At 36.5% G+C, this 11,805-nt stretch overlaps 1 protein-coding gene across 1 annotated transcript; it reads right to left on the bottom strand.

The window, feature by feature from the left end:
* Positions 1-8,186: 8,186 nt before the first annotated feature.
* LOC109535422 (hemicentin-2) lies at positions 8,187-11,116 on the bottom strand. The gene is made up of 8 exons (XM_048669265.1): positions 10,667-11,116; positions 10,321-10,542; positions 10,148-10,269; positions 9,955-10,096; positions 9,806-9,897; positions 9,401-9,584; positions 9,014-9,349; positions 8,187-8,955 (listed from the first exon to the last, which is right to left on the bottom strand). Exons 1-8 carry the CDS (start codon positions 10,827-10,829, stop codon positions 8,801-8,803), a joined length of 1,416 nt encoding a protein of 471 aa, XP_048525222.1. The 5' UTR covers positions 10,830-11,116; the 3' UTR covers positions 8,187-8,800.
* Positions 11,117-11,805: the final 689 nt, after the last annotated feature.

Genomic DNA, 11,805 nt, shown 5'->3' with positions numbered 1-11,805 from the left:
ATATAGAGCGTAACTTAATACCTCTTTCATAATAAGCAAATGTAATTCCCATTATTTTACAGCCCGACTAACAAGCATTTAACCTTCGGATTTCATGGATTCCATCAAGCTGCTTCTTGTAATTTTAACGTATCTCACATTCTGAGAAAGAGCTGGGTTCTTTGGTTCCCAAGTGCATATTTTCAGGCGATCGGAATTTACTATTTAAATGCTACAATGTACAATCTGAGTTTTGAAACTGAAATAAGGCAGGCAACATACAAACAAATGCTGATTTAGAGCTACTTGCATTGAATCCATCATCAAGGAAATGCGTTTTTATTAAAGTATTACACAGTGAAAGATAGGAGCTTTGCGTAAATAAAAACGACGAATTCGTAAATAAAAAACTTCAACAGAAGCAATTAAACGAAATAATTATCATTGCAGGGTGATGAATTACATCATCAGTTTATTAAAAGCCGTTCTAAATGATGGTTTTAATGCATCCAAAGCAATTGCCCTGATTATGTCCCATTAAATAAGAACAGTCATCATAAAGCGAATAAATAACTGTGTTTGTTATAAGCAATGACGATTTTCGTAATTTTAATTTTCATACTGGAGGTATACTCATTTTCCAATTGTGTGCCATATTTTGCTTCTACGTTAACTGAGTCGTTATCAAAGCTATAAAAAATTATTTTGCATGTTAATATATTGGTCTTTATGTTTTCACAACGCCCCAATAGGTTTACAGGAAATGTTTAATACTCTTCTTCATTCGACATTCTGGCTCTAAAAAATGTATGAAATTTATGTTCCATCGTAAACGCCTTTTTATGTACAATGGAGCCAGTTCCTTCACTTTGTTTATGGATCCCATAAAATGTACAAACACCGCCTTAACATACATTGTGAAAGAATTTATAATATTTGTTTGAAGCACATGTGAATTTTCAAACGGTAGTTATCTAATAAATCTGATAAAAATCCAAGAGAAAAGGGGATTTTTCCTAATTTGTTGCAACTGAAACAACGGAGTTTGTTAACTGTTCCATTCAGCGCTTTAAACCATTTTTTCTAACTAGTGTTGAAAAAGTCAGAATAGTTGCGGTTTAATTTCCGCAAGTTATGTCCTTAATGCTCTCACATTACGTGCATGATGGGCATTAGCTCGTTTTCCCAGTAAGTACCTACGAAGCTTGAGCGGCATTATAAACTCATTTTGCTTGAGAAACTTTTTTCTGAAAATAGTAGTTCTGCTTGCATTAAGCGGGTTTGCAGCAGTCACTTTAATCCCGAGGATTTATATTCAGCAATATTTCTAGACACATTTTCTATTCCGGCAAAATGCCTTCTAGCTCATATACTGGCCTGGCAATTCCGAAATTACCATGTTAGCTTTTTAAAATATGCCGTTTGACCTAAAAATAACCGCAAGTGGATCTCGACAAAATATGGGTCATTGCTTTTTGTTTTATGGACCGAAACCCTTCCCAATGCGTTCTTGTTTATGTTGTTAACATGGGTGGCATTTCCAAAGGCCCCAATTACGTAAAATCACTGTCACAACTATCCCGCAGCAATTTGTTGGATGGGAAAACATATCAAATGTCATCCAGTTTGTGAAGCTTTTATATGTTTTGTACAATCTGAAAATAGACCCGGTTGGCCGGTTTCAGTATGAGGGATAAGGTCGTAGAGAGAAGAGTGAAAAATTGCACGAACACTGCGAACTATTATCAGAAATATGTGGTATTTGGCCAAGTAAATAGAAATCGACTCCAAGTTATTGAATTTCGTTGAAAGTTATCGATGTTGCAATTGTCGCATGCATGTCGAAGGGTCAATTTGAATTAAAGATAGCGAGAACCGATATTTACCAGAAATGATTTATTGCAGTGTTTGCGTAGACATTTTAACGATTTCTGGAAATAGTTGCGAAAATATCCAAATTTTAAGAGGATATAAACAACTACTTAAACAAAATCAAGTACATTAATCTAAGGTGGTAGCCGGAAATGTCCCATTTCCATTCACAATTGTGAATATTAATGATTAAATCTTATCAATCTGGAGTGGAATGATTACAATTTTACTACATCGCTTTTTGATAAATTTTGAAGTTAAAAAAGTAGCTTCCAATTTTGTCTTTATTATTACTTAGAACCGTTTTAGCCATAGTAAATCAAATTCAGCTTTTAATTATTTTGTAAATAGTCAGTCCAGTAAGGAGTAAAGTTTTAAACTTGCTGTAGGAGTTGAGAAGTTCACATTTTTATTATAATACTTAGAAATGTTCCTTGTTAGTTTTCTACAAACACTAATTTTCTAGCGCATTTTGCAATAATCCAGAAGTAACCGTCTTCCTAATTGCCTTAACTCCTTAATCCTTTTTGGGAAATGTGCTTATTTAACTTTTATTCTCTTTTTTACTCAATTGAGCACCCAAGATTTCCTGACAATAACAATTAAGTGTTAGAATAAACTACTCTGCGTACTTATCCAAACGCAGTAAATACGTTCACCTTTGGGACTAGGCCTAGGTAACACTGTATTGAGTTGCTCTATTGAGTTGATGCCGCTCTGTGAGTTGGTCAGTTAGAGCTCATCGCGCCTCATTGCAACGCCCCTGGAAATGCTTTTGCGGTGGAATAATTCTTGAGATCAGATCTTTTAAAGGACATTTTTAATTAGTTGAAATTTTGTTCGTTTCTATCATCACTCAGAAATTGAGCAACAGTTTCATTTTCAAGTGATTTCTTTGCGTTTTTTTTTGTTTAGTCCATATTTTTAGGAAAATAAAATTAATTCGGTTGTTGTTTTAGTTTTGGCGTTGTGTATTAATCACTGCAGCTGAATGAAATGCAGACAAACATAAATGACTTAAATTTTTTATTTAAATTAGGGAAGTTCGGCTCTTGGAGCGTTTTTTGTTTAGTTGCTGTTAACTTTCGTTAAGTTGGAACGTGAAATTTGCATTTGGAAACATTGCAATGCGAACCGGCACTTTCTACAAAAATGTCAACAATAAACAAACTGAAATCGAACTGCCAAGCAAGAGCAGTGCAACGAATGTAATCATGTGTATTCTGTACTTCGGTGTCATTTTTTTAAGTGTAGGCATGAATATTCAGTTTGCCATGGATAGTGTCTTCAAAACACTGTCTCTTAATCGTTAATGTAATCGCGTTCTTCCATAAGAAATATAGAATTATTGTGGCCCTTATGGTAAGTGCGGTAGTTGGCAGTACGGCAAATGGGTAGAAAATGTAGGATGGCGCCCCAGCTTGCAGAAAGCTGATAAGATATCTAATCTATAAATCTTTTAGCTTGAACTGAGTTTAGTTTTCCGGCAAGCAACTGAAGTTTTATGGATTCTTTATATTTATCTCTTTTTGCTTTGCTGCTCAAATAAGTTAAAAAAAAAAGATTTCCTGCTATGTTAAAACACATTTTCTACTTTCTTTCCACGTGGCACTTTCTCTTCTTTTTTCCAGGTGTGTTACCGTGCGTTAGGTTGGCGCACCAAGCCATTTTCGCCTCACTGCGCCAAATCTTGAAAATTATCTGAGTTTTTGCCTATTTAGGACAGATTCCCGATTCAGCTAAATTTTCAATAACGGGAGCGTGATTATCATGGTAATTGTTCTTACTTTGTTGAATTCCTTCTTTCACCAGTTTCCTGTGTTTCTCCACTCTGGCCTCCTTTGTATTATCTAGTTTGACAGCTCGTTCATATTTGGATGGATTTTTAATTTTTATTTCGATTTTTCTATCGAATCTTTTAGGATGCCGTTCAGATTTTACTCCAAGCTTTTCCGAAGCCACTGATTTATCAGTTCTGGTTGATAGCTTTGTCCTCGATTGTCTTGTTCTCTGCCTTTTATTTGCTCTCTACTTTCATTATTTTTGCTTTTCTTTCAGTCTTTTGTGTTATTCGCTTTTTGCTGGAGTCAAATACTACAATTGGCTAATTTATCTGTGACTGATCTCTTCACCCTGCTTTGAGGGCGGGTAACTTTCGCATATTCTCCCACTAAATTATTTGCCTTTTAAAACGTCTTAATTTTCGTCAACCGAGTCTTTTTCGGAAAATAAATCCGAATGAGCATCCAGCGCAAGGCATCATCTTGAAGAAGAATGTCTTCATTTAAGGGTTCAACTTCCATCAACTCTTTCACGACTTTAGACTTTTTCGTCGTGATCACATGCTCTACTACTGGTTCCTGGGTGGAACAGGATCTAGTGGCTTTACATTTTTTTGAGGACTAAGTGACAAAATCAATATAAATAAAATATAAGTACTTTCTCGGTCTAGCAGAAAATTATTTTTTCATCTGTAGCAACAATAGCTATGGAAAAGTGCAAGCCAAAGCCACCACTGTAAAAACTAGTATTTGAACACAGTCAATTTGCCTCAACCAATGAAACGTTAATAACGTTAGTAATAACACAAATCTATTTTTTAAATCGGAAACTTACTTCAAATTATTTCATCGTAACTCATCATTACTCAATCGTAAATAGTAACTTAAATTAGCACTGAAATGAAACATTTTGATAGATAGTGATTGTGATGAAACAGTGATTAGAAAGTGAGATTGCTAAAAATAAACATCGTTTCCAGCTACGAAGTGTCTGAAAATAAATGGCCTTGTTAATAGACAAAGCTCTGATAATCGTTGGATGAAAAGCTAAGATAAATGTGCGAACATTTCACTCAGATGTCCCTAATGTTTCATGTGCGAACTGATATTGCTGATTGCTTAATAAATAATTCACGGCCGGCTACTAAAACTGACAACAACATTTTCAAAAGCTTCCATTGCTGCTGATGGTCAAGTGTTGAAAATTCTTGATTTCATCTTTATTGGCCAACATGTCTTGGCCGTTTTCAAACAAAACGTACAATTGAAAAATAATGAGGCTACTTTTCGTGGAAAAGCCATGTACAATTTCGTGACCAGCCGAATATCGTGCACAATAACCACTTCCCTCAAGCAAAATACTGCATTTTGTGAGCACAAATTATTCATGATTTTAATCTGAATAAACGTTGTCGCGTGGCAAACACGGTTTTTTCACGGTGCTGTAGACAAAACGCCTCGCCCTCAATTTGGCCTAATGATATGCACATCAGTCTCACATACTATCCAACGGAAGTGGATTAACAATAGCTGAAAAATAATTTATGCACAATTTACCGTTAGTCCGGAAAAAATGGTCTAGCCCGTTTTCACTGGCCCTACTTGTGGCGGAAAAGGGAAATGGCCGGTGACGAGTTAAATGAGTTATTGACATAGGGAACTTACAGGATTCGAGCGAACTTCCGCTAAGCAAGCTTCGCTATTAATCTAGACATTTTACACACGAAAAATAAACCATTCCTAACCAAGCGTAGAAATCGTGAGTTTATTCTAGTTCCTAAATGAAATTAGTCGCTGTCCTACAAACGTCTAAAGTGGATGATTGATTGGACATCGAATTCGTCACGCATCTAATGAAATGTTGATGTCCGGCATAAAAATTGCAAACCTAATTTGGACGTCATGAACTTTTCGAAACTTTCAGCTGCGGCTTGACGCGGCAAATTATTATTTTCATTTTAGTAGCATCAATTAACAAAATCAAACATCGGCGGATAATCATAATAATAATAATAGCCTCACTTTAATCTGTAGTAAATATTTACTTTTATTTGTTTTTGTTTTCCTAAAATTACCTAGCCACATTGTCCTGGGTCAACATTGCTGTTGACTCAACGACCTACACGAATATAAACTGCTAAATCTACAATTTTACCACCCGGGTTCCGGACACTCTCTATACTATCAAAATAGCTCTTTTCTTCAACGAAGAATTTTGAAATTGATTATACTGTAATGAAGCTCAATGCATGAAAATCGACAAGCATCGTAACATAAAAAGTGTGCAGTGAACTTTGAAACACCGTGGTTGAGTAAATGCATGTGAAAGACCGATTTCAACAACACAACGATTGTAATTCGGCGTTAAATGATGAGGGTACTAAATTCCCATTAAAGTAATTGCTGGTAAGTGGAGTATGACAAGAAGTGAATTTACATAGCACCCAAATTGTATTTGTCAATCGACAAAGGAATTTCGTCCACGCCTTCCAGAAGGGTTTGCATCAATTTTCCCATTATTTCGAAATTTTTCTCGGCACAATGCTGTTTTTAATTCGATTCATTCATTCATTCGAATTGAAAAGGCGGTCACGGACACAAAAATAACCACATTTATCTTATGGCATCGCGGTTACTCATCAATTGCGTCACCTTTGAATAAATAACAATTAAAAAATTAATGGGACGTTACTTAATTGTTTTGCTTTATAAGTTTACAACTTCATCCGCCTTTGTTCGTAAATTCGTTCTGTTTTTTTCTACAACTTGCAAATGTTGGAAATTGGGTTAAAATGTCCGGATGTACTTAAATTAATCTACTGGAAAGGGCCATTCAGTTTTTTAAACAAACTGCTGAAAAGGTTGACGGATCTACAGAGTGAACAATACACAACTACAGAACAATCTACAGAGTGAACGTAAAATATGGAAGACGTTAAGTAAAAGCAATGCATACAAATGAAAGAAAATAACTGATTGGACACGAGAGTGCAACTTAATTTTTAATGTGCTCTTTTTGACATAAAAGTACTGTTCAGGGAGTGATTTGATACTTAGTCATACTTTTATACACGGACATTTGAAAAATCGAGTAATTCTACATAAAGGACGATTTGGTTGAATTGTTTTTAAATGATAATTTGCTTGACTTTTTTTATGTTTTTTTTTAATTCAGAGATCGATGAGGTTTTGAAGCGAAGTAAACGCAAAAAGACACCAGAAAATGTCCTTTTGAAATATAGACTTTGGTGGTTTCTTAATATTATTGCCCACACATTCATTTTCCTAGCACTCTAAACTCTTGAACAATATGTGGATTAATATTCGATTACTATCGTACATTTTGTCTGTTAAGAGTTCCTTGTTCGGTCAAAGTTTTGAAAAGTCTTCAAATGGGTCGAAATCTATTTCTCAGCCAATCAGCACGGTGCATGCACGAGGCAAATGAATTTTGCGACTGCTTGATATAGAATTGTATCCCACAATTGACAACAATACAATTAATAATTTTTCAACTCCGACTAAACTAATTCAGATCGCCGCTCTAATTGCTAAGCTGTAAACAAACCAATTAGTTCATGGCAGAGAACTCAATTAATTCCCGTTTTATTATAATTTTTTTATCTTTGTTGAAATTTTAATCTTCCTATTTCTCCGACTACAAATGGTCTGTGTTATTAGCAAAAAGAACCACATATGACTCCGACAAACAAAACGACCTTTACGCGCTTAACTTTGACATTAAAAACATATTACCCGTGAACAATTACTCCGCAATGTATTTATTGCAAATAAGGCGGTTTGCCATTACTTTTGATTGAAAGGAATTTATTATTCGACGTGTTTGGTGCAATTGGAAAATGGGTTTTGTAAATAATAAGCAATCTTTTGTTTGTAGATTGCACATTTATCTGAAAGATTTAATATTTGTTTTGCAAACCGATCGATTATATTGCATTTGTACTGGCGAAGCTTCTGTGTGAAGCTACCAAATCCCATTCATTTTCCAGTCTAAGTGCGTTGTGAATATTTTTTCCACAACCGGAAATTTTATATGATAAAAACTCACTTTGCTGGAGAAGATCAATTGAATGCTTATATTTACCAGCAGCAGAGCTGAAGTTCGAAAAATCCTCTCGATTCTTTGAATCGCTTATACCCTTAGTCTTTAAAATCTGTTTTCGATTAAAAATGTTTTTTCCTAAAAGTACGTTTAACACAGAACGGTAGCAGCAGTAGTGTGGAAGAAAGAACCCCCCAATATCGCTCAAGAAATGCGGTTTCTACACAAAACAACTCGCTAATCTTGTGTGTTTTGAATATTTTCCATAATCCTATATTTTATTGATGGAAACTCTCGTTGCTGAAGATAATCAATCAAATACATACACATGCCATTAGCTGAACAAAACATTTCAAAACCGCACGAAATTAGTCATGGAATGGTTCGAAGAATCCTCTCGGTTCTTCGAATGTCTCATTGCCTTAATCTTCAAAGGCTGTTCTCGATGAAAAATGCGTTTCTTTAAAGGTACCCATAAACAAAGCACTGTAGCAGCAGCATTAAAGAAGACAGAGCCGCCAAGTATCACTCAAGAAATTCGGTTTCTTGAGTGATAAAACGACTAGATAATCTTGTGTTTACTGTAAGATGACTCAGAAATGGAACATTACATTGTGTCCTCACCTATCATGATAACTTATGAGATTTTCAGATTATCAGCACAATTTGCAGCAAAATTGGCCAGTTTATTTGCTAAACTTTATCAAACACACTAATTTTTATTAGATAATTGCTCCTTCTGCTCCATTATACAATATTCCACATTGTTAAATTACTGACAAACCTTCATTAATCTTAACTAAAGTTCATTTCCCACTATGCAGTAAATTAATTACACTAATTAGCGAAATGTAGCTCGACATCGTCCATTAAAGGCTTCTATCAATTAAACAATTAAACCTCTCAATTATTGATTTCTTGTGGGTGTGTGAAGACACTGAGTTGATTATTTTCATAATGGATCCTGTGTCTTGACCTGCAGGCGCAATAGATAAGCAATTGATTGATTCAGTGGTGGCTCACTTTCAACCGGGAGCTTTTTCAGTCACTGTTTCCCTTTTAGTATTTTTTTTGATTTATCACAATTCGTAGTTTTTTCACACTCTTAGTAGGTAAATCTAAACAATATTGAGCTCAAAGTGATCAGAATGGAGTAGTTAATAGCTCTGGATTCTTTGGCGGCCGAAACCCTGAAGTCCAACGGGATGGCGTTGTTATCGGCAGCAATTTGCACTGTAGCTATCATGTCTTCATTTAGTTCTGGGAATAATATAAAGTTTTTCTTCGTAAAGAATCAGGAAAAACGTTGATCTCATACCTGCTCCAGCTGTAGGAAATCTTAAAATAGGCGACGGTTTGGACCAGCCGTATCTATTCCTTGACACCAAAAGCACCTCATAAACCGTTTTCTCCTTCAGTCCTCTCAACGTATAACTTTTGGAATACACTGGACCCGAACTGTATTCCGCAGGGATCGTCAACTTGGTCCATTGAGGTCGAAACAACCCTTTTCCCGTTTTATACGGTCTGAACCACAAGGAGTATTCAATGATCAGAGTGTAGCTGTCCACCTCCCAAATTAACGTGTAGCTGTCTTTCTGAGGAATTATGTCGTTTTCCTGGGTTTTCTTGAAAACACCTGGATTTGGAACTCCTGAAAATTCAATAAGAAATGGTTCGAAGTTGAGTTGGGAAGAAACCCTACCGGACAGCTGAATTTGAATTTCGCCCTGGCCCAATTCGTTGATCGCTCGACAAGTGTAGATTCCAAAATCGCTTCTTTGCACTTTGCGAATTATCAATGTATGCTTGTCTCCGTCCACAATTGAGACCACTCGGGTCATGTCGATTGGAACCACAATTTCCCCTTTCAGCCACGCCACGGTTGCCTGCAATATTATGAAAATTTGGTGTATTTCGTACAAAATTCTTGAAAACTCCCCGAGACTCCAAACTAACCCAAACTAAAAGCCCAAAGAACTAAAAAATCACAAAAAAGCAAGAAAATGACCCATTTTAAAGAATAAAGGAGGAACATTCATAGATAATCTAAACTTTCGTGGGTTTCACTTAGGATCTTCTTTGTCTAACTATTAAATTGATATCCTACATGTGGATCTGCCGATACACGACATTCCAACTGTGCTCGATGTTCCGGAGCTGTGTGTATCCATGAACGAGATGTCATGATTTCAGGAGGATCTGCAAAAAGTCTCAATCCTTAACCGATCAATTCTCTAGTGAAAATATAAAACTTACAAATTATGCTCAGTTCAATTTGTGCCTTCGCCGGCTCTCCAACACCATTCGCCGCTCTGCATTCGTATACCCCAGCCAGGTAGCGATCAGAAGCTGTAAACACCAGAAGATCGCGATGGTCCAACAATTTCAATTCCTCACCCTGTAAAACATGCTGTATTTACCCACAAATTAACCAAACTAACACGAGTACCTTGCTAATCCAGGTGATTATTGGATATGGAACCCCGCTGCCTTTGCAGGAGATTCGCACTTCTTCTCCGAGTTTCACCTGAAGGAAGCCGGTGAGTGGAAAAGGTTCCACAGAAGGCGGATCTGGAAAATTTTTATTGAAGTTTTCCTGCTGTTATCATACTCGGTGCTTACGTAAAACTTCAATTGCATGCTTCTGCCGAACCACTCCCCAAGGTTCCGGTCGAGATATTTCGCAAATGTAATGTCCAGTGTCTTCGGGCTGCACGTGGAGAATTTCCAAAGAACCATTCTGCCATAAAGTGTGACGGGAGGGTAGAGCTACGGATTCATTTGCGCTGTCTCCCAAAAGATCGTCATTTTTAAACCACTTCACTGATGTAGCATAAGCACCATCTGGAACAGTGTTAGAAAAAAGTGAAAACCACTGAAAGTTTCTTCGCAAATTTCTCATTTTCTTCTTCGCCCAGTTGGGGGTGTAAAAATACCCTCAAACACTAACTTTGTTCTTCGAACTTACCATTTGACACAGTATTTAAGTAGCACGGTAACAGCACTGTATTGTTTTCCCTCGCTTTCACGGTAGTTGGAGGGCTGAGAAACTCATTACTTGTTACACTCCAAACACTAAATGCCAATCCCCACCACACTATTGGAGTGTTTCTTCTTAATTTTGAGCACATTTTGAAAATTTACGCCAACTACACCTACAAATCCTTGCCCATGATTTGCCTTCTTTAAAGTTTATTAATTGGCTTCACTATAGACTATCGACTTTCTTCATTATCAGCAAATCTTCCCAAGATAATAACCGGCCATTCCAGAGAATGGGCTCAACACTAGAACGCACCTAAGACAGATTTCAAATGATTAAGTTTCATTATCAAATCGGCGGACGTTCACAGTTAATTGTGAAAAGGCACAGAGGCAATTTAACGTTGAAAAGTGACTGCAGCAGAGCTTAAAGTAACTAAGCTGTTGTGTCTCAATTAAGACCCCATTGACCGCACGTATTATTTGATTACTCGATTTATGTAACACTGCGGCCCCTATTGTACTTTGGTTTTGTAGTGGACATTAGGAAAAATCGGGTTTATTAGATTAATTGGGATTTTTTTTCTTGCGAAGAACCACAGGATAAATTCATGTGCTATTCGAAATGATCACCCGATAGATAATGAAGCATTGTTAATGTTTTGAAGACTAGTTCCATAAATATATACATCGTTGGTTATAAAAAAGTTTTTCATATATCCAACAAGGGCGGATCCAGGGGGGAGGGGGTCATAGGGGTCATAGGGGTCATGACCCCCCCCCATTCAATTCTCTATCCAACGATGCCAAAACGAATTATCTGGCTCGAATGGTTTTTGAGAATCTTCGAAAAAAGCAGCGTCATGTTCAAGTGGATTTTGAAAGTCAAAGAAAAACTGCTAACATTTTCCCATCCATGGTTCACTTTCTGAAAAGGCCATTTATCTCTGTCTAGAATGATGTACAAATGAGCGTTCTTGCTCATTTTGCCTCCGAGAAATGAGCAAAAATGGAACGGAAAACATGGAATTTTGGCATAATCTTGCACCGAAGTGTCTGATATTCAAATTTCGCTTTCTGTGTCAAAACTACTCGAACTTCCTCACTTACGTTGTTACGACTGAA

Source organism: Dendroctonus ponderosae, unplaced genomic scaffold (assembly GCF_020466585.1).
Source record: "Dendroctonus ponderosae isolate FM_Combo_2020 unplaced genomic scaffold, Dpon_F_20191213v2 Dpon_F_20191213_8, whole genome shotgun sequence".
In the NCBI taxonomy this organism is placed as follows: domain Eukaryota; kingdom Metazoa; phylum Arthropoda; class Insecta; order Coleoptera; family Curculionidae; genus Dendroctonus; species Dendroctonus ponderosae.
The sequence above is the reverse complement of the archived record's forward strand: the minus strand, read 5'-3'. Positions and strand labels throughout refer to the sequence as shown.